At 52.6% G+C, this 25,176-nt stretch overlaps 1 protein-coding gene across 2 annotated transcripts in view; it reads right to left on the bottom strand.

Annotated features, from left to right (window-relative positions):
• Positions 1–25,176, bottom strand: part of LOC132817267 (fibronectin-like) — a 94,406-nt gene that overhangs the window by 9,190 nt on the left and 60,040 nt on the right. For both annotated transcript variants that reach the window (XM_060827643.1, XM_060827644.1), the window contains 14 exons: positions 23,743–24,009; positions 22,906–23,022; positions 19,992–20,156; positions 18,913–19,068; positions 18,551–18,664; positions 17,083–17,352; positions 14,311–14,498; positions 12,504–12,591; positions 10,582–10,758; positions 9,113–9,202; positions 7,423–7,602; positions 5,799–5,888; positions 3,270–3,637; positions 2,150–2,288 (listed from right to left, as the gene is read on the bottom strand). In XM_060827643.1, coding sequence (XP_060683626.1) covers positions 2,150–2,288; positions 3,270–3,637; positions 5,799–5,888; positions 7,423–7,602; positions 9,113–9,202; positions 10,582–10,758; positions 12,504–12,591; positions 14,311–14,498; positions 17,083–17,352; positions 18,551–18,664; positions 18,913–19,068; positions 19,992–20,156; positions 22,906–23,022; positions 23,743–24,009 — 2,409 coding nt within the window. The remainder of the gene's footprint in view (positions 1–2,149; positions 2,289–3,269; positions 3,638–5,798; positions 5,889–7,422; positions 7,603–9,112; positions 9,203–10,581; positions 10,759–12,503; positions 12,592–14,310; positions 14,499–17,082; positions 17,353–18,550; positions 18,665–18,912; positions 19,069–19,991; positions 20,157–22,905; positions 23,023–23,742; positions 24,010–25,176) is intronic.

The raw sequence follows: 25,176 nt of genomic DNA, 5'->3' as shown, positions 1-25,176 counted from the left end.
AGAGAACCGAATCCGGCTGACGTTCCCAGCACAGGGAGTGCTGCACTGCCGGTGGGTACAGTCACCTGGAGAAGGTGCTAAACTGCTGAGGCCCTGAGTGTCTACTGCGGTGGATGGAGATGGTCTTGTGTGACACTGGAGTGAAGGGGTTCTCCCTCGTGTCCCACTTGGGAGTTGATCCTGCTGTCCAAAGGCGAACTTCATCAACCGTCACACCCCCTTATGTTAGGTTCTGCGGGATCTTGCTATGCTCATGTCCCCCCCTTGACGGCGACGACCACAGTTCAGTGCGCGCACCCAACGCTGCTGACACCTCAAGGTGCTGTGCAAACGCGAACTGTTGGGACTGATGAAGGGATGGTGCGACCCCAACCGGGTGCAGTGGAGGTGGTGAATATACACTAAGTGAAACTTGCATTTATATAGCACCTCTTCAGATGCATTACCCACCTGAAATGCTTCTGGGAACAAACGGTTTTGTTCGTAGCCAATTCGCACTGGGCAATGTCTGGCAGACAGAGAGGCGATACCGAGCAGGACAGTGATGAGCAAATAACAAATATAAAAATCGACACCTTGGGGAGAACTGCACTGACATTCATCGAAGGGGTGCCATATTTTAACATCCTTCCCTTCAGGGGGTGAAGTCTTGGGGCAGACAAGCCAGCAGCAACCCCTCAGGGTGACGATCGAGTGAGGCAAAGAGGACTTTGCGTCCTGAGGGAGCGTGGCATGTACCATGACTGCTCTCCTGGTGCAGGGAAGAAAGAGTCAAACTCCGGAGCGATACGGGACTTGGAGCTGCCAATCATACTGAGGGAAAGCGATTAATCCCGTCAAAATGGGAGGGAATGCCTAATCAGCAAACCACAAGGGCAGCCTTTTATATCCCAACCATCTCGCAGTCCCTCCCATTCCTCTACTTTCCTCGTGGTTAATTCACCCAATCTGCCCCGGCTAATCCATATTGACTGAAAGAATTAGAAGACTGCTCCAGTTGCTGTCTGACTTGACCCATTGTTGTCGGAGACCGTGTCGCTGTCAATATTTGGTTATTGAGGGTGTACACACTCACATGCAGACGCGTGCTGCAGTCAGCCTGAGGGTGTAGGGGCCAGGTGGCAGGCTGCACCGACAGGTGCAACGTGGTCTTAGCCTGTCTGAAGGACCTCAGCGCAAAGGGAGCCCCATGCTCTGCATCCACTGCCAGGGCCTGCAGCCTGATTGCTGCTAATGTCAGCTCTGCAGGACAAACCACCCCCACCTGATTGCTCCTGCTCTCTCTCAGGTGTGGCGGGGGGGGGGGGGGGCGGGGGGAGGGCAGGAGGGGGTAGGGGGTGCAGTGCTTATGTGCATTGTTGTTAGGGTGCATCGTTGTTAGGGAGCATCGTTGTTACGGGGCATCATTGTCAGGGAGCAGGGTTGTCAGGGAGCAGGGTTGTCAGGGAGCAGGGTTGTCAGGGAGCAGGGTTGTTAGGAGTTTTGGAAAACGTCTGGTTCACTAATGCCCTTTCGGGAGGGAAACTGGCACCCTACTCTGGCCTACATCTGATTCCAGACCCCACAATAATATGGCTGACTTTTTACTGCCCTCTGGACAATTAGGAATAGGCAATAAATACTGGCCTACCCAGTGACATCCAAATTCACAAGTGAATAAAAAGGGTGAAGTAGGGAGGGTCCTGGCATTCACATGATGATTACGGACAGCCGCTGGTCTGTGATTGAGCAAACGTCCCTCCTGTCATGGGGTTTCTCGTTCTATTTGTCCTCTGCTCACTCCTTCCTCCAAAGCCTCTTGCCAGAGGGTACAGCACACTCACCAGACAGCCCTTGGATAGTTCTGCCCACCGCAGGCACTGGCAAAGAACCGCAGCACTACAAAGGCCCTGGAGGGGGCAGCAGAGGAGCTCCTTGGCCTGAACAACGGTGCGTGATCAACGGGGCAGGGATTTACAATTTGAGGCAATGTGGGTTGGGGAGGGGTGTTGATTGAGGGAGGGGAGTGGATAGGCCCAGTGGGGAGCAAGTTGATGTTGATGGCATCATTAACTCCAGTGAACTCCCCCGGGCGTCAATCCCCTAAGTGGGTCATCGCCGCCCACTCAGAGGCTTACTCCCAGGGGTGGGGCACACCAGCGCTACTTACAGGGATGTCCGACTGTGATGATGTCCTCCAGGACTTTGTGCTTCCCCTGCCCATCCAGAGCCTCGACCAGGATGTTGTACCGTGTCCCTAACACCAGGTTGGGCAGCACGGCGTACGTGGAGGTGCCCGGAACCCGAAGCTGCATGGCAGAGTTAAATATAAAAAGAAAGGTGGTGAATTCGGACGATGCCCTTGTTATTTCCCCGAGAACACAACTTATCGCTCTGTTTTGGGTTGCGGTGGAGATGCTGTGTGGGAACTAGGGGGTGGGGGGGGGAGAAACGAATGAATGATTCTCAAGCGAGCAAGGGTCCTCTTTCAGCCTACCCTGTGGTCCCGGCCTTGTGTCAGCCCTGGCACCCGAGTCCCGGCTCTTGTCTGGGCGAGGCCTGTTCATCCTGGGGAGGGATGTGACTCAAGACTTGGGCAGGGAAGCCATGGTTCTACTATGTCCCTTACTCCCCCACACCCCGGGCAAACCCCACCTCTGAGTACCCACCATTCTGGGCAGGACAGCCCCCTCCAGCCATTCCAGGGTTGATTGGCTGCATTCTGCTCTGTTGTAAATCCAAGCGAAAGTGGTCAGTAAAGGTGAGTGGGAACCCAGAGAAACCCATTTCAACCAGGGACGTCCTTGCCTGACTGAGGTGCTTTATCGTTGCCCACAGGATACCCTCTCTCTCTCTCTCTCTCTCTCTAGAAGTGAATTGCAAACTAGGCTAACCCCTCACCCTCACAATGAAAGGGCATGGGCATGTGTGGAGAGGAAGGACAGCAACAGCTCTCAGCCCTCAGCTGTAGCTGCCTCCTAGGAGGTGGCAGAGTGGCTGCCCAAGTGCCAGGTAACCCCATGACAGAACTGGGGGGTTGTCTCAGAATCCTACCCATTCAGAGGAACACTGGCTGCACTGGGTCAAGGAGCAGCTATGGCAGCTGGGAGATGGGTTGCCCATTCTGGTTGAATGGGTTTCTTCCCCCTCAAATGTCCAGCTTCCCACCCTCTGCCACCTCCAACGTGTGCGTGGGGGGTGGGAGGAAAGAGACTGGGGAAGAGCTGGCAACCCATTCTCGGGAAGCTGACTGGCGCACTGCACGTCTGGGAGGGGGTGAGGTAACTTACCTGGAAAGCGTTCTCCTTCTGTCCCACGGGGTAGCACGTGACCAGGTACTCCAAGGCGATGGTGCTGGGTTGCCAGGAGACGATGGTCTTGGGCTGTCGCGTCTCTTGGCCAGGCGCCTGGGTGTCAGGTTGGCCACCGTGCCCATTGGGCAAGTCGACCTCCATCTCCTCCACCCCGTGCGAGTGGATGGGGAAGATGGGGCGCTGGCTGTGGGGACCCTCGGTGCCACGGCCTGGGGGCGTGGTCTTCTTCCTGTCGTCCTCTGGCCTGACTGGTCTGGAAGGCCGCGGCTGCGAGGACTGGTCATCGGGCTGGCCGTCCTTGCCGTCTCTGTCGACCAGTGGCCTCTGACCCCTGTCATCCAGCCCTGCAATTGGCACACCACGGCCCTCGTCATACCTGGTCTCTGAGGACAACTCGGATTGCTCGAAGACTGAGGGAACGTCCAGGTACTCGGGCTGCTCGTGGCTGACAGATGGCGAGAGCGTGGCAAGCTGCGGGAGGAGGGCTTGAAAGCAGAAGAGCATCGGCGGGTTAAAGGTTAATGAGAAGCTGTTGCTGGCTGCGGCCCGGCCAGGGGAGAGCGAGCTGTAGGAATCACCGGGCCCCCCCGATGGCTCCCCTCTGAATACGCAGCATGCATCTCTACCCAATGCAGAAGCATCCTGACCCCAGTGGAGAGAGGTGTATTCATGAAAGCTAGCCGTTGACCGAAGCGAATGCTGGGAGGGCAAGGACACGGGTCTCGCTACAAAGCGGCAGAGATCTGGCCCCAGCCTGAGCACAGAAGCCGGAGGATTCAGGAGGCTAAGCAGCGCAGTGACGCTACGCCAGGGCCCAGCGTATGTGCACACATACTGATCCTCACAGCAAGAACAAAATCCAGACAGACCTTGAACACACACACGCGCACGCAAACAGACACTCTCTCAAACATTCCCACGCTATTCCCAAATCCCTCCTCCTGCCCTAACAAACAGATAAAACCGAGTTTTTGCCCCAGTGCTTCAACCAGCTGGTGGCTGGACACGGTCAATACAAAGTTAGTGCAACATTCAAAGCCACGATTGTACACGCAAAACACATACTCCGGGCCATTTTACTAAACACGTCAGGCCCCCGGCCACACTGGATAAAACGTGTCACGGAGTAACATCATTTGAATGAATCTTCCAATTTATTTATATTCACACGATAAGCAGAGTCCACTCAACCCTCTGCTGCCTCTTTGCAAAAGCTTCTCTGGGAGGCCCTACTGCCTTGCCCTTTTTCCCTTCGACTCTAAAAACATTTCCTGTTCTAAGCGTTTATCAAACACCCTTTCGAAAGTGACTATTCAATCAATTCACTTGCAGCTCAGTTCAAAGGTCGGGCATGTTTCTTGGAGGTACGGGGCACTGCACCTTCGATGTGTGTGTGTGTGTGTGTGTGTGTGTGTGTGTGTGTGTGTGTGTATATGGGGAGTGGATGATTGGGCTGTGAATTTTTCTGTCCCTCACCTCCCTGTTCCCCTTGTGAACTCAGCCACTGTTCAGGAAGCTATGAGAGGGCAGCACTGTATCCACTGAAGAGAAAGGCACAGGGGAAAGGAGGAACTGACCAGGAGCTCCCTGCAGTCTTCCTTCAGCACTCACCATGATCCTGGCTGGTCTTCTACACCATCTCCACTTTCCCATGCTATCCCCAAATCTCTCCGGCCCAATAAACGGCTGATTAAATTTTAGCCCCAACACTGAAACGAGCTGGTAGCCACTGGACGGTGTCGGTACTCACTCAAAACCATAACCTCTCGTTTGATCTTTGAACCATTTCACAGGTTAGTTATCACTGGGCAGACTGGGGGTGGCCCGGGCAGGCTGGCACGGGCAGGCTGGCACGGGCAGGCTGGCACGGGCAGGCTGGCACGTTGCTGGCTCTTTCTCTGACCTTCTGCTTCACGTCGGCGTCCGAGCTGAACTCCTCAGCTGGCTCCAATCTCGGAGAGGAAGCCTCCAGCAGGGACATGTCTTGCAGACCTTCAGCCCATCGACTCTGCTCTGCCATTTAATCACGGCTGACGGGTTTTTTGACCCCACTTTCCCGCTTTCTCTCTGCAACCTTTGATCCCCTTGGCAATCAAGAAGGTATCCTATCTCTGTTTTCAATAAAGTCAATGACCTGGCCTCCGCAGCCTTATGTGGCAGTGGATTCCATAGACTCACCACTCCCTGGGCTGAAGAAGTTTCTCCTTATCTCCATTCTAAAAGGTCTTCCCTTTACCCTCAGCTCCTAGCCTCTGCTGCCAATGGAAACAGTTTCCCCGCGTCCACTCTGTTCTGTAGCTGGCAATGCAAGTCCCTGCGTAACCCTGCCCTCAGTGGTGACAAGGGAATGCCAGGGTGATTGAGGGACATCTTGTTAATTTGGGGTGGGCCTCCAACAGCCTCTCACCCTAGCAGGCTGCAGTCAGAAGCGGTTTGACCGTCTTCAACCACAAAGGCGCTACCTGGACCTCAAGCCTCCATCTCAAAGTCGTAAAGAGCACTTACCTGTGACCTTCTTCCCACTCAGTGGCTCACTCTGCAGAGAATTCTGAACAGCTCGGATGTTGATGGTGTACTCAGTTCCAGGCTGCAGACCTGTGTGGGGGGAGGAAGAACACTCAACCGCATACATTTTCTTTCGAACCGAGAACATTGCTCCTTCTCCCTTCCCTGCACCTGGGGGCAGTGGGGCAGATACAGCTTCCAATGGCGCTGCTGCCTATTGAGTATATCTGACCCGGAGCCTCCCTCGCTCAGAGGTATCAGAAAGGTGTACGCCTGCTGTTCAAACTGTCTGGAACGCACCTTCACGAACACACCTTGTGTAACCAGCAAGTGCCATAGTGGGAGTCCCAACAGGCAGCTGCTGGCTCACAGGCAGGGACATGACACACTGCACATGAACAGGTGCGGGACTCCAAAGCTTTTCCAGTAGAAGTCTCCCGGCAATATTGCACCTTGGGATCTTCTTAAGTCCAGCCCAACAGGGCCGGAGGAGTGTTAGTTTGCTGACTTCGCCAAAAGGCTACACTCTCAACACTGCACGGGAATGTTGGTCTGGGACGTGAACTCACAGGAGAAAGTGAGGACTGCAGATGCTGGAGATCAGAGCTGATAATGTGTTGCTGGAAAAGCGCAGCAGGTCAGGCAGCATCCATGAAGATTCCTGAAGAAGGGCTCATGCCCGAAACATCAATTCTCCTGCTCTTTGGATGCTGCCTGACCTGCTGCGCTTTTCCAGCAACACATTTTCAAGGTGAACTCACACCCTTCTGTTATGGTTACTGAGAGATCGATCATTCAACTTCACAAGATAATGAGGGGAGGCAATAGCCTGGCGGTATTACCGCTGGACTATTAATCCAGAGATCCAGCTAATCCTTAGGGAGCTGGGTTCAAATCCCACCATGGCAAATGGTGGAATTTGAATTCATTAGAAACCTGAAATTAAGAATCTAACGACAACCATTATTGGAAAAAGCTTCTGGTTCATGAATGCCCTTGAAAGGAGGGAATCTGCCATCCTTACCCGATCTGGTCTACATGTGGCTCCAAACGTGGCTGACTCTCAAACACCCTCTGGGCAACTACAGAATCCCTGCAGTGTGGAAACAGGCCCTTCAGCCCAAAACATCCACATCGACCCTCCGAAGAGTAACTCACCCAGACCCATTTCCCTACCCTATTATCCCAGATTTACCTCTGACTGCTGCATCTAGCCTACACAATCCCTGAACACTATAGGATCATTTAGCATGGCAAATTCACCTGACCTGCACATCTTTGGACTGGGAGAGGAAACCGGAGCACCCGGAGGAAACCCACGCAGACATGGGGAGAACGTGCAAACTCCACACAGAGAGTTGCCCGAGGCTAGAATTGAACCCAGGTCTCTGGCACTGAGAGGTAGCAGTGCTAACCACTGAGCCACTGCGCCACCCCATGGGGATGGGCAATTAATGCTCACCTAGCTAGTTCTGCCCACATTCCGTGAAGAACAGAGCCAGAGCACAGAGTGAGGCCACTTGGCCCATCATGTCTGCACTGGTTGACACAGGGGAGATGGCAAGTAAATCCCAGGAGGTGCTGGTGGCCGAGGGAGGAGGGGGGAGGTGGTGACTGCACTTACCTGTGATCATCGCTTCGTTGGAGGTGGCCGGTGGCCGTGGGCGGAGCTCCACCGAGGGCCGCCCCTTGGCGTGGTAGGTGACGATGTAGCCAGTGATGTGGGCGCGTGGCTGCTGCCATGTGAACACGATGCTGTCGGCAGTGGTGGAGATGAACCGCAGGTTGGATGGAGAGTCGATAGCTGGGTGGGGAGAGCAGCAAGAGAGAGGGAGAGAGAGAGAGACAGTGAGAGGTTGAACTATTACTCCAAGTGGTTCGAGGAACCCAACTGCTTTTCTGACCCACTGCCCAGAGAGCGCACCGCACGTGACAGCTATCCAATCCTGACAGCTGAGGGCCCAGTCCGACACCCCCAAATGGTACTCAAATCCTTCAAAGTTACTGATCTCCCATGAGACCAGTCTGGACCAGTCCCGAGCCACCCTTGAGAAGGTGGTGGTCAGCTGCCTTCCTGAACTGCTGCAGCCCACCTGCTGGGAATAGACCCACAGGATACCAGGAGTTTGACCTGGCAACAGTGAAGGAACGGCGATATATTTTTAAGTCAGGATGCTAAGAGGGCAATTTGAAGGTGGTGGTGTACCAGCTGCCCTTGTCCTTCTGGATGGAAGTCGGTTTGGAAGGTGCTGTCTGAGGATCTTTGGTGAATTTTTGCAGTACATCTTGTAGATAGTACACACTGCTGCTACCCAGTGCCGGTGGTGGAGGGAGTGGATGGCTGTGGATGTGGTGTCAATCAAGGCGGCTGCTTTGTCGTGGATGCTTTGCCAAGCTTCTCGAGTGTTATTGGAGCTATACCCATCCAGGCTAGTAGGGAGCATTTCATCACACTCCTGACTTTTTGGCCTTGCAGATGGTGGACAGGCTTTGAGGAGTCAGAAGGAGCTATCTCCTCAGTACTCCTAGCCTCTGATGTGGCATTGTGGCCAGTGTTCATGTGGCAAATCCAGTTGGGTTTTGGGTCAACAGTAAACCCCAGGATGTTGGTCGGGGGGGGATTCAGTGATGGTAATACCATTAGTGATTCACTGATGAACTTCGGCAAGTAGGGGGCAGTCATCAGTAAAGTGGATCAGGTGGGGTTGTTGGGGGCAGGACAGGGAGGTGGAAAGCTTCTGTCCCCTGGTGTCCTCCCTCCCTCCTACTCACGCAGGTGTTCCAACGAGTGCCTCACAAAATAGGCTCAGTCTCCCCAAAGAATAGAACAACCTCCCGTGCTGCTGCCAATAGCTAGACATCGCCTTGTCACGCTGCGGCCTACAGTCCTACCTCACAGTAGTGCCCACCACCACCACAGCCCCTCCCACCCCCATGCTCACTTCCTGTGGTGGAGGGAGCCGGGGACACCATTTTTCACTTGTCTGGAGGGCCATGTTGAGACAACCCAATCCCAGGGCTGATGAGACACTGCACATAGTCCCAGCGCCCAACTCAGGAGGGGGCGGAAATCAAAATGGGCCACCTACTTAAGAAATCAGGGAGCTGATCCATGACGTCCCACCGGGATAGGTACTTTCACAAGTGTGAAACCTTTCTGATCATAAATTAAGTTTATCCCACCTTCATCTGTGGTGATCTCTAACACATAGTTCTGTCAGTGGCATAAACAAGCAATTGGTTGGAATTAATTTGTTTTAATCGGCACTTTTATGAACCGGCAGTCTCGATATAATGTAAGGAAGGATGCTTACCAGTCCGAGCGATGACTGTGGAGGGGGGACTGCGAGAGTCGCCACTCAGTGTGTAGATGTTAATGCTATACTCAGTGCCGGGCTGGAGGCCTGTGAAAGGAGAGAGGGGGAAAAAAAAGAAAACATCAGCATCAAATCAGAGGGGAAAATGTGCGATGTCAGCAGAGGAACAACAGAACACAACGTTTCTCTGAAGACAAGGCAGGAGCAGCCTGGTGAGATTCAGGAAGCAGGGAGTTTGCAGCAAACAGTGGTTAGGCCCTTGGCCAGGCCTCAGTTGGCATACTGCAGCCATCTTTGACACCGGCCCTCCCACCCGCCTCAACATTTCAGCAAGGAAGGTCAAGGCCAAAATGCCAGAACGATATCCAGTGCCCAGAGGCTACAGTTCCTTTGGGATTTTGACAGCTCTCCTTGGGGGAGGAGGAGTGGGGTTAAACAAAGAGTCAATAAAAGGTGTTCGATGCTCTGATAACAGCAAACAACTGGTTCCACTGGGGGTGTGAGGGGGAGGGTGGTTCCACTGGGGGTGTGAGGGAGTTGGGGGGGAGGGGGGGGTGGATCCAACTGGAGGGGGTGAGGGGGAGGGTGATTCCACTGGGGGTGTGAGGGAGAGGGTGGTTCCACTGGGGGTGTGAGGGGGAGGGTGATTCCACTGGGGGTGTGAGGGGGAGGGTGATTCCACTGGGGTTGTGGGGGGGGGGGGGGGGGTGGGGGAGGGTGATTCCACTGGGTGTGGGGGGGGAGGGTGGTTCCACTGGGGGGGTGTGAGGTGGAGGGTGGTTCCACTGGGGGGTGTGAGGGGGAGGTTAGTTCCACTGGAGGGGGTGAGGTGGAGGGTGGTTCCACTGAAGCGGGGGGGGGGCGAGGGGGAGGGTGTCAAGACTCCACAACAATCAGGTGGGTGAGCATTATATTTCCAAACATGGTGAACTGAGACTTTGGTAGGTGAAAGCAGAAATGGGGAATCGAATGAAATACGCTTCCCGAGAGGTGGGGGGGGTGCTGGTGCTGGTGGTTGGGGAGGTGGGAATTTACTGCAGGGCTATGGGGGTGAGGCAGGAGACAGCCAGGGGCCCACTGTAACCGTTCGCCTAGGCCTAACACAGATGAGCCGAATGGCCTTCTTCTGTGCGCTGCATCCATTCTACAATCAAGAGATAGCAATGTGGCTAATGAGTGAGAAAGTTAAAACTGACACAACACCAGGTTATAGTCCAACAGGTTTATTTGGAAGCACTAACCTTCACAGCGCTGATCCTCCACAACCACCTGATGAAGGAGCAGCGCTCCGAAACTTAGTGCTTCCTGTTGGACTATAACCTGGTGTTGTGTGAGTTTTAACTTTGTCCACCCCAGTCCAACACCGGCACCTCCACACCATGGCTGATGGAGGGGGTCCAAAGGGCAGCAGCAAGGCGGACATGCTGGTTTTGGGAGGTGCAGATTGGGGTATCTCCGAGGTTTACCTGTGATGGTGTAGGAGCGCTGGTTGGGCCCCACGGTCCTCTGCACTGGGCTCTGCTGGCCGGTGGGGACGGCATCGATCTGGAAGCCGGACACAGTCCTGGCCTTGATGCGCCACTGCAGGGTGATGCTGGTCTCCGTCACCCCGCTGACTTGGATCTTCCGGGGCGAGCCAACATCTGGCAGAGAACAGCACCGTTACAACAACAACAACAACAACAAGAGGCCGCGGCGCGACGGAGTCTGTCACGCCAAGTCGATTCCTCCCTCCAAAGTTGCCCCAAGGCACCTCACATACCACCCTTCCACCAACACCCCGCACCCCTGCCCACCCTACACCACCACACACAACCCCCACAAGCTCCAATCCTCACCGTGAAATGACCTTACAGAGGTCATGAGGAGGCATGGATGGGGTGAATAGCCAAAGTCTTTTCCCCGGGGTGGGGGGCTTGAAAACTAGAGGGCATAGGTTTAGGGTGAGAACAGTAAGTTTTAAAAGAGACCTAAGTATGGCAATGTTTTCATACAGAGGGTGGTGCGCATATGGAATGAGCTGCCAGAGGAAAGGCTGGAGGCTGATACACTTACAATATTTAATAGGCCTTGATGGTAATATGAATAGGAAGGGTTTAGAGGGATGTGGGCTGAGTGCTGGCAAATAGGACTAGATTGGGTTGGGCTATCTGGTCGGCATGGACAGGTTGGACCGAAGGGTCTGTTTTTCCATGCTGTACATCTCTATGTCTCTAACGTCAGGACTGGCAAGTCGATCAAGAGCAAAGAGATTTAATCAGAGCCTCAGAAAGAGTACAGAGGGAGGCTGGGATTTCCAAAACTTGGGCTCCAGAGAGCCGAGCGTGTGGTGAGACTCGAAGGGACGGAATTGTCACTGAGTGTTGCGAGCAAGAGAGGGGGGGGGTGAGGGAGAGCAAGGGAGGGAGATGGGGATGGTGGGGAGGTGGAGGAATTTGAAAAGAGCACAAGATCTTCAAAAAGGCTGTGTCACCAAACTGACAGCCTGTAATAGGTCAGTCAGCAAATATGAGCTGCTGAAGAATCTCAGCATCTATCTGCAGTGTGATATCAATGCTTCAGGACAACAGTGTTACAGGATTCAGAACGTTGACTCTTGCCTCACAGATACTGACGTGTGTGCAGATGAGCTTCTCCGGCATGTTCTACTCCTATTTCCGATCTCCAGCATGCACGGCGTCTCACCTTCATACATCTACATGCACTGGACTGTATCTTAAACTGCCCAGGGTCCGAGTGAGGAAATGGGGATGAGAGTTCTGGGAGAGCAGAAAATTCATAGGAGAGTGCACGAGAGGGAGACCAACTTGGGTCAGGGATTGTAATAATAAAAATCCAGAGATGACCCAAGGATACCTATGGGAGGCACACTGTTACCGTGCATTGAAGGTTTGCTTTGTAAGAAAAGGCTGGAACTTTTTTTTTCTGGAGCAGGAGGAGCCTGAGGGCCACCTTATTGAGGTTTATAGAAACATGAGGGGCATAGAAAAGGTGATTGGCTGTTTTTTTATTTCCCCGTCAGGTGGGATTTCAAGACTAGGGGGCAAATTTTTAAGGTCAGAGGAGAAAGATTTGGAAAAGCCAGAAGGGGCACCTTTGTTTTACAGAGAGAGTGATTTGTGTGTGGAATGAAATGATGGACGCGGGCACAGTTACAACATTTAAAAGATGTTTGGATAAATGCACGAACAGGAAATGTTTGGAGGGACACTGGCCAAGCCTAGGCAGGTGGGACTAGTTTATGGTCAGCATGGACTGGTTGGACCAAAGGGTCTGTTTACGTGCTGTTATGACTTATACAGGGGTAGCAATAAGGGTCTTTCAAGGAGTTCATATGACAGTCAGTGTGGAGGTGCCTCTGGAAATGGGCAGCTGACAAGAGACTCACCATCCAGTGTTGCTTTGATGCCTTGCAAAGGCTGGCTGGTCAAGGCATCCTTGATGGCGTACACAAAGATGTTGTACTTGGTTGCGACCTGATTGAAGAAAGATTTGCAGAAACATTACACAGAATCTACAGCATTGGAACAGACCATCCAGCCCAACTGGTCTGTACTGGTTGCTGTCCTCCATGTCATCTGAAAATCATCTGCATCATAAGCCAACCCCCAACCCCCGCCACAACAGATTTTATGAATCCTGTCTCCCTCCCGTGCCTAAATTAACCCACACAATTCACCTCAACCAATACTCAATGGTGCAGAGTACTCCTTTTCCCTTTTGTCACACCCTGTGGAGTTTCTCCCATCTTCCTTGTCAGATGTATTGGTGGCCATCTTAGATTTGTGACCCCTAAGCTTTCGACAGTCTCGCCTAGAGGTCAAACGCCAACCCCATCAAACCAGTTCCTTACAGTCAGCCATTTCCTCCTGGGCGTTCAGTCTAGTGTTTCTGTACCTTAAAAGTTTTGAGACATTAAAAGCAAGAATGGTGGAACGGAGAACAGGAGGGTGGAACGGAGAACAGGAGGATGGAACGGAAAACAGGAGGGTGGAACGGAAAACAGGAGGGTGGAACGGAAAACAGGAGGGTGGAAAGGAGAACAGGATGGTGGAACAGAGAACAGGAGGATGGAACGGAGAACAGAATGGGGGAGCGAAGAACAGGAGGATGGAACGGAGAACAGGATGAAGAAACGGAGAACAGGATGGTGGAACAGAGAACAGGATGGTGGAACAGAGAACAGGAGGATGGAACGGAGAACAGAATGGGGGAGCGGAGAACAGGAGGATGGAACGGAGAACAGGATGAAGAAACGGAGAACAGGATGGTGGAACAGAGAACAGGAGGATGGAACGGAGAACAGAATGGGGGAGCGGAGAACAGGAGGATGGAACGGAGAACAGGATGAAGAAACGGAGAACAGGATGGTGGAACGGAGAACAGGATGGTGGAACGGAGAACAGGATGGTGGAACGGAGAACAGGAGGATGGAACGGAGAACAGGAGGGTGGAACGGAGAACAGGAGGGTGGAACGGAGAACAGGATGGTGGAACAGAGAACAGGATGATGGAACGGAGAACAGGATGATGGAACGGAGAACAGGATGGTGGAACGGAGAACAGGAGGATGGAATGGAGAACAGGATGAAGACAGCCATTGGCAAGAGACATGAAAACATGCTGAAGCTTCTAGAGGTGCATTAGAAGGACATGATTAACCAAAGTCAAGATGGAGACATCAGAGGCACAGCCAGAAGAAACAATGATCAAATAATTGGCATCAATTTACCTTACAGGCCTGGTAAAATACTCCAGAAATACTGGTGTGTATTCCAGAGAGACTATGGAGAAATGAACGGGAACAAGAGCTGACAATGCCTTGGACCAGACTGACTCAGGGTGGCAGCAGTTATGATGCCTGAATTAGTTTAAACCTTTCAGGAGTTCTCTCAGGAGCAAAAAAGGACAGAACTGTAAAAATAGTTAGCCTGCAGTCGGGAAAGTGGAAGCGTCTCTTAACCGGGGACACACTGTCAGGTACATTTCCATAATACGATAGGGCAGGGCCATCATTGATCTCAGAAAGGGAAGGATCAAAGGGAACAAGGTAAAACAGTGTACAGGTACTGGACTTTTAGGCATCATTCAGTCAGATGCCTCACAAAAGGCTATCACACAAAGAAAATTAGTTTTAAGGGAATGTGCTGCTTGTCGAGATGGGGACGTGCCCATGCTGGAGGACGTATGCTCACCATGAGTCCAGAAACGGTGGCGCTGGTGTTATCTGGGCCGAGAGTCAGCTCCTTACTAGGCCCTGCTTTCTCCCTGGGTTTCACCACCACCCGGTAACGGGTCACATCAGCATCAGGCGCGTGCCAGGCGATGGTCATGCTTGTCGGAGTCACTTGAACGAATTCCAGATTGGTTGGAGGTGGAATGGCTGCAAGGCAAGGAGAGGGAAGTGACTGAACAGAGGAAAGAGGGTTTGCATTTACATGGGGCTTTAGACGAACGTAGAAGGATCCCCTCCACCTCAAAAAATAGTGACTTCCAGCCAATGAAGCTCTGCTGAAGTGTGAGATATTTGCAGCCAATTTGTACACAGCACGCTCCCACAAACTCAAACAAAGCAAGACCAAAGGATCGACTTTTGTGATGTTGACTGAGGGATCATGGATAGTAAGGACATTTGGGATATCTGCTCCATCTTTGAAGCAGTGAAATGGGATCTCAAATTGAGAGGGCTGACAGAGATTCTCCCCAGTGTCTGGGTGGGTTTCCTCTGGGTGCTCTGGTTTCCTCCCACAGTCCAGGGATGTGCAGACTAGGTCGGACACACAGGGTTACAGGGATAGGGTAGGAGCATGGGCCTGGGTGGGATGCTGTTCAGGCAGTGTGGACTCGATGGGCCGAATGGACTGCTTCTGCACTGTAGGGATTCTATGAGATCTTGGTTTAAAGCTTGCACACTCAACAGTGTAACATTCCCTCAGTTAGCCCAAGTGTCACGTGTGTGTGTGTGTTCAATCCCACTCCCTCCTGACTCACAGTCACAGGCCAGCTGAGCCCCACGCCACCCCCAGGAGGACTGCACCCCAGCCTAATTCCAGGGAACAGCTAGGAGGTGGAGCTTCGTGGGTAATGAGGGTGGAGCCAATGTCAGGAGACGGGTTATTGGATTCCCCGTGAGCAGCAGTCACCCACCCTCTCTGCATAAGCCCTTTACATGTTGGTCATGGGCTAGTGAACAGAGACAAGGCTTTCGGGAGTGAGCGAGAGATAGTGAGTGAGTGAGAGATAGTGAATGAGTGATAGTGAGTGAGAGATAATGGGTGAGAGATAGTGAGTGAGTGAGTGATAGTGAGAGACAGTGAGTGAGAGATAGTGAGTGAGTGAGAGTGAATGAGTGATGAGTGAGTGAGAATGAATGAGTGATAGTGAGTCATAGTGGGTGAGAGATAGTGAGTGATAGTAAGTGATGAGTGAGAGATAGTAAGAGATAGTCAGTAAGAGGTAGTGTCTGATAGTGAGTGAGAGAGATAATGCATAAGTGACAGTAAGAGACAGTGAGTGATAGCGAGAGATGGCAAGTGAGAGATGGCGAGTGAGAGATAGCGAGAGTTACTGAATGTTAGATAGTGAGTGAGAGCGAGTGACAAGAGTGAGTGTGAGTGAGTGACAGAGTAAGTGAGGTATTCATCCCCGTTATATGGGGCCCATGCACAAAGGCCTGGGCAAACGATTCAGAGTCTGACAGTTCAAACATCACCTCGAGGAACATTTTGAGAAGTTGGGACTTAGGACTGGAATGGGGAGGAGGGAGTATATACTGTTGGGATCGCTGCTAAAATCCTAATTGCATTAACAAATGCTCCTTTAAGGAAGTAAATCTGCTGCCCTGGCCCAATATTGGCTGACTTCCATGGAAACTGGAAAAGGCAACCGTTTTTTGCCCAACTCTAATTGCCCTGGAACCGAGGGGCTTCCTGGGCCATTTCAGAGGACATCTGTAAGTCAACCACTTTGGAGTTACATGTAGGCCAGACCAGATAAGGATGGTGGATGTCCTTCCCTGAAGGGCATTAGTGAACCAGTTGGGTCCTTACAACAATTTGGAAAAAATTTCAGTCACCTTCATCAATCTGGAATAACTAACTGACTTTACATTCCATCACCAGCTGCCATAGAATCCCGACTGTGTGTGATCAGGCCATTCAGCCCATCGAGTCCACACCAACCCTCTCACCCGCACTCAGTACCCTCTCCCCCTATTCTTCCATTAACTCACAGTCAATGAACGACCTAACCTGCACACCTTTGGACTGTGGGAGCAACCCAAGTAGACATGGGGAGAATGTGCAAACTCCACACAGACAGTCACCCAAGGCTGGAATCGAACCCGGGTCCCTAGCACTGCGAGGGAGCAGCAGTGCTAACCACTGAGCCACAGTGCTGCTCCATATCCCTAGATCATTACTCTGGGTGTAAGGATAACTAGCCCAGTGACATTATGCCCCATTGGAGCCACAATCTCCCCAGCCCCACGTCGACATGGCTGACACTTGTAACTGGCTCTTGAGGTATCTTAGAAAGTCAAGTCTTTGGATCAAACCAGGTAATGGGCAGAGAGGTCAACGCTCCTCGAGTTAAGACCAACACGCCCTCTGCAAACAAAACCACTCCAACTCGCACAAAAAAGTCAGCAAGCAGTGAAGCCTCTGAAGAACAAAGGGGCCCCTTCAGGCGGCTTCTACAACCAGCAAGGTAGTAGCTATTTCTATGCAACAGGAATGTAGAAATAACAGCTGAAAGAAACCAGAAACGACAGCCAAGCCTCCTGATCGTGGCAGGATGGTTAATTGAGCAAAGCGCACCGAGCGAGTGACAGGATAGCTTCAGGTGTGTGTACAAAGCCAAGCAGGGTCACTTACAGCGGTATGGTCTCCTGTTGTGACATGCTGGGTGCCAGTAGTCTCCCGAGTGTCTGGTCGGTCAGAAAGGGAGGCAGGGCAGGAATCGCTTACCTGTGGTCTGGGTGCCTGTCAGAGGAATGCTCTCCTGGTTGTCATACAAGGCATACACCTGCACCGTGTACTCGGTGCCAGGCCTCAGGCCGACCAGCTCGGCGGTATCATCCTCGGGGTGAGGGCTGGGAAGCAGCTCCCGGACCCCATCCTCGGGGCTGGAGTAGATCACTCTGTAGGCCGTGACCTGACCCTCGGGGCTCTCCCACGCCAAGCCGATCGAGTCCACGTCAACATCGGTGAAGGTGAGCTCCTTCGGGCGGTCGATGGCTGCCGGGGCGGGGCAGGAGGGGTGGAGCAACATACAGAGACAACGACGAGGACGACGACACAGAGAGCAAAAAGAAAGTTAAGCATCTCCTGCCGAGAGGCTGCTTCCACAGTCCCCGGGGTGCTTGGGAACGGTTTGACATGGCACCGGCTGATCGGGCTCTGAAAGGGGCAGCTCAGTGGCACACGAGCCGAAAGGCCTGAGAAGTTGGGCCTTGGCAATCGTGATCGGTGCTCCACTGAAACCGTTCCCACACTCCCCCTACTAAACCCCATCATCACCCCCCAGCCCCCCAACCCGTCTTTGCGAAGCGTTATACTTCAGAACACGCAGGCGCATTGCCAGTTGGCACATCTGTTGGTCCCACAGCTTTGAAAGACCAACGAATGCGGCAACTCCACACAGTGAGGCATTCCGATATCGGGAGGCGATATACGGCTCACTGCGCTCCATGCAGCCCCAGCCAATCGATGGAAAGCGAATCTGTTCGTTTTCCATTCCACTCAAACAGTAGGCAGTGGGATCTGATAGAGGTCGGCGAGACAACAGCGGCACCAAGGGACAAGGCTTCATCCAAACAAAGCAATCGGCAAAGGATTCACTCTCCTACAATTATGCACCAGCTCTCTTGGAATTTGAACTAATGGGCTGTCTGTCATAACTGGGCTTCCTTCCCAACCGAAAGACTCAAACAATTGAGGACCAGGCTCCTACAATTGTTGGTCAACAATTCAGGAAGAGCCATTCAGGCCAATGGCAATACCGGCAAGCAACGGGGCCGCACTGTCAAAGATCAGGCCGTGTTTCGACACCGCAAGCCCATTTTCTCCCTGGCTGTGGCTCCTTGCTGGCAGCCTGAGGGTTAACCCTTCCAACACAAATTCCATCACATCAAGGCTGCACAAGGTCAAAGGAAGTACGAGCCTGTCAAAAGAAAAGTCCACCAAAGCCTGAGTAGGCCTCAATCCTAGTGATGTTGTTTACTGACGTGTGATTAGCCCTCAAGACACCTGATAAGTTGACTTGGCAACCACTGGGTAGGCCCTGAAGCCTTCCAGTGGTTTTGAACTAACAAAAATCCCTCATCACACCCGTGCTCTTCTCAAACTAGAGTGGTTCGAGTGCGTCCCGGGCAACAGACAGGGAGTTTGGTCACAGCGCAGGGCTGCCATTATCCACACCATGAGAAACACGTACTGGTGGCTGCTGTTTCGGTGAGCGGGGCACTCTCTCCATGTTCTCCCAGGGCGTATACACTGACCATATACTCCACTGTTGGCATTAGGCCCTCGATGGTTAGCTGAGTCTGACCTGCAGAGAGATAGAACACAAAGACGTCAATAATAACACTGACTGAACACAAGCCAACCCCAACCCCCGTGCCAACTCTCTGCTCTCCTCTTCCAAAGGTCTGGCTAACACCAGGGTCAAACTGAACACTGGTGAGGGTAAACGAGTCACCTTTCAGTACAAGGTCCCTATGAGTGAGTGGCGGTTACTGATTCTGACTGACCCATTAGCTCAGGACCTGCAGCAGATGGGCATCGCTGGAGACTGACCTGCCGGGACAGTGCGAGTTATCACTGGGCCGACGCCATCCTTCGGGACACTGGTGACCTTGTAACCGGTCACCGGGGCGACAGGAGGCTTCCAGCTGATGGTCAGACTGTTGTCATGCACTTCCTTCACCTTCAACGAAGTCGGCGTGTCAATCTCTGGAAGGGGAGGGGTGGAGAAAGAGAGAGTGAGTGTGGGAGATGGTGGGGGAAGAGGGCAACGACAATGGTGGAACTGTAAACTTCAAATCAGAGAAGGCCTACAAAGCACATTCATCCCGTCCTGGCTACCCCCAAGAGACAAAGCCTTTGCCTCCCCCCAGCCTCAGTAAGACCATCCGGGGCCCCCAACAATGGGAGCTCCCCACCTCCCGTGGCGAGTCCCACACACACCAAGGTCTGCACCCTCTGTCCCCGACCATCACAGTGAGTTTTCTGTCCCTTACAGAGACCTCCCCTCCACAACCCCTGCATTGACACTCCTTGTGGCGCACCCTCTTTGGAAACCAGAATGGGAGGCTATTCTTCCTGGAGGTTGGTCCCTAGTCGGAATCTCCAGCCAGGCGACCCTCCAGTCTGGGTGTCCCTGAATCCAACCAGTTACCAGGCTTAAGAAACGTATTACCCACATAATGCACTGTGTACGATTCAGTCACGAGAACATACTCGTTTAAAATGGCTGACAAGAGCAGGCGAAGAGATGCTAAGTTTACAAACTCCGTGGGTTTTTTGTTTGATTTTACACATACCCCAGTTTCTTCAGAGACTGGAATGCCTTGCCCTGAAGGGACCAGATTTTCAGGAACGACTTCAGGGAATTGAGGAATTACTTCCAAGAGAAAACAATTAGAGCCGGGTTGGGGGGAGGGGGCGGGAAGAGAGCAGGGGTTGGGGTTAGCCCTTCACAGAGGGGTGCAGCGAACGGAGCTGGCCACTTTCTCTGTGTCTCTCTCTCTCTCTCTCTTTCGGTGCCTGGCAATCCCACGAAGATCTAAAATTTCTCAAACCCCAGACTTGGCACGAGCCCAAAATGGCTGACGGCTCACACCTTCGGCACCTCTGACCCCTCACACCGTGCTCACCTGTCTTCTCAGTGCCCACAACTGGCTTGCTGGTCGCCGGGCTGTCTCCACGGCCAGTTATGGCATAGACGGTCACCGTGTACTCAGTGCCCGGGCGCAGGCCTTCGATGGTAGCAGTGGATTCAGAGCCCGGTATGGTAATCTCTTTCACATGTCCGTGGCCTCCTGTAGCAGAAGGAGAGGAGTAGGGAGGTGAGTTAACAGGAAAATTATGCATTAACAGGAAACGGGGCTGCATGGTAGCTATATCACGGCCCAGTGGGTTGGGAGGATTGGGTATACTGTATCGACACAGATCCTTAACAGCTAGGCCCGAGTTCTCCTTCTGCAGGCTCTTTGTTCCCAACCTTTTTCCACTGGATCCTGCAATGATGCTTCTCAATCTTTTCCCAAAACACCCCCCTTCTTACCGTTTTGGCAGCAGTCAGACCCTTGGAGATCTGTCATAGAGATGTACAGCAGGGAAACAGATCCTTCAGTCCAACTCGTCCATGACAACCAGATATCCTAAATTAATCTTGTCCCATTTGCCAGCCCATATCCCTCTAAACCCTTCCTATTCATATACCCATTCAGATGCCTTTTAAATGTTGTAATTGTACCAGCTCCCACCACTTCCTCTGGCAGCTCATTCCATACATGCACCACCCTCTGCGTGAAAAAGTTGCCCCTTAAGTCCCTTTTAAATCTTTCTGCTCTCACCTAAAACCTATTCCCTCTAGTTTCGGACTCCCCTACCCTGGGGAAACGTCATTGCCTCGTTACCCTATCCGTGCCGCTCAGGATTTTATAAACCTTCACAAGCTCAGTCCTCAGGCCTCCAACGCTCCAGGGAAAAAAAAAACAGACCCAGCCTGTTCAACCTCCCCCTCAATAGTTCAAACCCTCCAATGTTGGTAATGCCCTTGACTATCTCCTCTGAACCCTTTCAACTTTCACAACATCCTCCCTATAGGAGGGAAGCCAGAACTGAACGCAGTATTCCAAAAGTGTTCTTGAGGGCATAGGCCCAATATCTCAGCCTTCGCTGAATCACAGTTTGCGAGGGCCTGTGCTGTGCTGCTATCCTTTTCCAAGGGCTGCGGATCATTCCGGAATGCTACAAAGCCCAGCGGCACTCCCCGGAAGTTTCAGCTTGGCTCCCCGCATCCTAAATCTCGCCCAACCAGCGGAAACGGATGCTGTCTGTATCTGCCCAGTCGTTAACTCAGAACTGCACTCCAACTGACTCTCTAACCTTCCAACCTCTGACCTGTCATAAGCCAACTATTTAGCACGCTTGCCTTCATCAGTCAGAGCACTGAGAACAGCAGTTGGGATGTCCCGTTACGGCTGAACAGGACATTGGTAACACCATATTTGGAGTACAGTGCATAATTCCAGTCGTCCTGTTATAGGAAGGATGTTATTAAACTGGAAAGGATGCAATAATGATTTACAAGCTTGTTACCAAGACTGAATTATAAGGGAAGGCAGGAAAGCCTCTTTATTCCCAGCAGCATCAGAGGCTGAGGGGTGACCTTATAGCGGTTTAGAAAATTATGAGGGACGTGGATAGGGTAAATACACAAGGTCTTTTCCCTGGGCTGGGGGAGTCCAAAACTAGAGGGCATAGGCTTAAGGTGAGAGGGCAAAGCTTTAACAGGGATGTAAGGGGCAACCTTTATGTGGAATGAACTGCCAGAGGAAACGGTGGAAGCTGGTACTGTGAGAACATACAAAAGACATCTGGCAAAAACCCATATAAGGAAGGTTTACAGAGATATGGGCCAAGGGTAAATAGGACTAGTTTGATGTGGGAAACCTGGTCGGTATGGATGAGTTGGGCTGAACGGCCCATTTCTGTGCTGTATGAGTCTAAATCTGGACAGCTCTCTCTCCCCCTCCTCAAATATAACCTGTGTAAGGTGAGGCGCCCAGATGGGAACTGCCCTAAAGAGCAAGGCTGAGTGGGAACCTTCTGCCACAACTGAAGCCACCATGTTCATATACAACACTACAGCACTGGAACAGGGCTATCAGCCCATACTGTTGGGCCGAACATGACACCAAATTAAATTAATCCCTTCTGCCCGCCCTTGGTCAATATCCCTCCATTCCTTGCATATTCCTGTGTTTATCTAAAAGTCCCTTAAATGCCCCCAACGTATCTCCACACCACCTTCATCCCTGGTGGGTTCCAGACTCCTACCACTCTGTGTAAAATAAACTTGGCCCTCACATCTTTGAACTTTCCCCCTCTCCCCTTAAATGCATGACCCCTAGTATTAGGCATTTCAACTCTGGGAAAAAGATTCTGGCCATCAACCCTATCTATACATCCCATAATTTTATAGACTTCTATCAAGTCTCCCCACACCCTCCACCGCTCCAGAGAAAACAACCTGAGTTTTCCGAGTCTCTCCTTAAGGCTCATACCCTCTAATCCAGGCAGCATCCTGGGAAATCTCTTCTGCACCCTCTCTAAACCCTTCACATCTTTCCTGTAACGTGGCAATCAGAATCGAACACAATACCAGTGTGGCCTGACCGAAGTCTTACAAAGCTGCAACATGACGTGCTGATTCTTGTACTCAATCCCCTACCAATTAAGGGAAGCAAGCCAAATGCTCTCTTTACCACCCCACATACCTGTGTGGCCACTTTCAGGGAGCTATGGATTTGAACCCCAACATCCCTCTGTACACCAATATTGTTCAGGGTCCTACCATTAATTCCATACTTTTCCCTAACATTTGATCTCCCAAAGTGCAGCACCTCACACTTACCTAGATTAAACTCCATCTGCCATTTCACCACCCATATCTGCAACTGATCTGTATCCCGCTGTATCCTCTGACAACGTCCGCCATTATCCACAACTCCCCAGTTGGCAGTGGTCCTCACATCATGACTGACAGGGCCAGGTACCTACCTGACTCTCCATAAGCGATGCGGTAGCCTTTAACAAACGCGGGTGGTGGTTTCCAGCTGATGGTCAGGCTTGTAGGCGTGGAACGGGTGAATTCCAGGTCAGTCGGAGAATCCGAGACTGGAGAAAGAATACGCACACATTAAAGGACAGGTGCGTGGCAGAGGGTGGGGGTTAACGGGCCTGTGAGCCTACCCCACACATCGATGCTCGAAGTGTCACAAGAAGGAACATTCCTCTGCCCCACAGCACCCCTCTTCCCTCTCACAGTCGGACTGCGTGGGGGGAGGCAACAAAACTAACCGAAGAGAAAATCCTCCAGCAAAAGCCTCTCTCTGACTCCCTCCCACCCAGCCAACGGTGACTGCAAAGAGGCTTGGCGGATACAGAACATGACTGGATTTCATTCACGTAAAATTACTCAAATCTCCTGGAATCATCGCGCCCAATGAATCACTGACAGGAGGGTAATCCATAGCAGAAACATCAGGTTTTTAACATCTGACAAAGATGGCACCTTTATAACTTGCTCTCTCTGCGACAAGCAACACCAGTAGTGAGAACAGTTCTTATCTGGCCCAGTTCCCAGGCTCCAAGGGGCGTCAGTCATTCATCTGCATAAGGGTTGGCCCCCACCTTGGCCCTCACCCTATCCAGCAGCCTCCCTTCCGGTGGGCGAGGGCCACCTTCCCGCAACTACCAACCTCCCCCACCTCCCACCCATGTCCTGACCCACCAACTGCCTGATCCGTCCACCGGGCTCCAGCCAGCACTCAGGGAGTGGGGCTGGCCATTCGGCCGCGAGGGGCTTCACGCGGCCTGCCCGTACACCTCACTTACTTGTGGACTGGTGTCCAACCAAGGGCAAGCTCTCCCGCCTGCCGTTGAAGGCGTAGATGCTGACGACATACTCCGAGCCCGGCACCAGGTTGGTGAGCTGCAGAGAGGTGCGGGAGGCCGGTACCCGCTCGTCCCTCGGCCTGGCGCCGCTTTCCAGGTAGTGCCGCACCCGGTAGCCAGTGACGCGGGCTTTGGGGGGCAGCCAGTGCACAGTGAAGGAGGTGGTCGCCACGTTGGAGAAGTCGATGCCAGTCGGGGAATCGATACCTGCATTGGCAAAGGGGGGGGGGGGGGGGCGTGGACACGTCAAAAGGCTCTACACATTGCACACGGACACTGGCACGGCCTCGCGCCCTCCCGAGGGCCCACACCCACCTCCCCCCACCCCAACCCACACACGGCAAGAGTCCACTCCCATCTGTCTGCTTTCCGCCTGCTGGGATAAATCTTGGCTCAGATTGTAACCTCACCCCACACTCCCCACCACCCCAAACCCATCACAAGGAACGGCGGTTTTTAGAGTAATTAGGGACGGGTAAATAAATGCCGGCCCAGCCAGCGAGGCAACCCTCATCCGTGCATGAATGAAAGATGTGACACGCAACTCCGGGGAACGACCAGGTGGAATTGAGGGGGGCTGATGGGGTGCCCGCTCAGAACAGAAAAACATAAAGCCAAGGTAAACGGGCGCAGTTCGGAGGCGGACCATCTCTTGAGAGTGACAGCCAGCGACACAGAACTGAGCTCAGTGTGTTCCTTGCAATAGCGCCTGGGCAACAAAGATGGCCATGCAGAGTTTAATATACTCAGGCCAGGCCTATAAGAAACGTCCTGCCCCTGCGTCTATTGAGGGCTCAACAACCGAAGAACAAAACACAACATAGAAAGGAGGGATCAAAGTAAAAGACTGACATCAGGGTGCCAAATTCCACTCGGATCACGGCCCTGTCCACTGCTGTTCACCATTTTCAACAATAATTCAGATTCAGGGAACAGCAAGCACGATTTCAACATTCAAGGGCAGCATCGAATTAGGCGCTGGGTGCAGTGTAGTTAACGCAGAGCAGGAGTGTGACAGAACACAGGCAAGGCTAATAAACTCGCACAACGGTCAGGTACTGGCAAATGAGCACGTGCTGTGTTTTACAGGTTGCTCGGGGAGTTCAGGTTGCCGTGGCAACACACAATACTGTCTTCCTGGCTCCAATTTCTATGCGGCCGTGTGGGAAATCTCCAGCCCACTCCATCATCCGCATGCATTGGAAAGATTTTTAAGTCGATAACCAACCTGCTCAAGACATTTTTCAGACACATAGGCCGCACCTAGCCTGTCCCGCTAGATTGCCTGGCACGGGAAGGCAGTGCACGTGTGTGTGTGTGTGTGTGTGTGTGGTGTCTATGTGTCTCTCTGTGCGTCTGGGGAGGGAGGGTGGT

This window comes from Hemiscyllium ocellatum, chromosome 7, assembly GCF_020745735.1.
Source record: "Hemiscyllium ocellatum isolate sHemOce1 chromosome 7, sHemOce1.pat.X.cur, whole genome shotgun sequence".
Taxonomy (NCBI): Eukaryota; Metazoa; Chordata; class Chondrichthyes; order Orectolobiformes; family Hemiscylliidae; genus Hemiscyllium; species Hemiscyllium ocellatum.
This window is presented reverse-complemented; position numbering and strand designations above follow the sequence as displayed.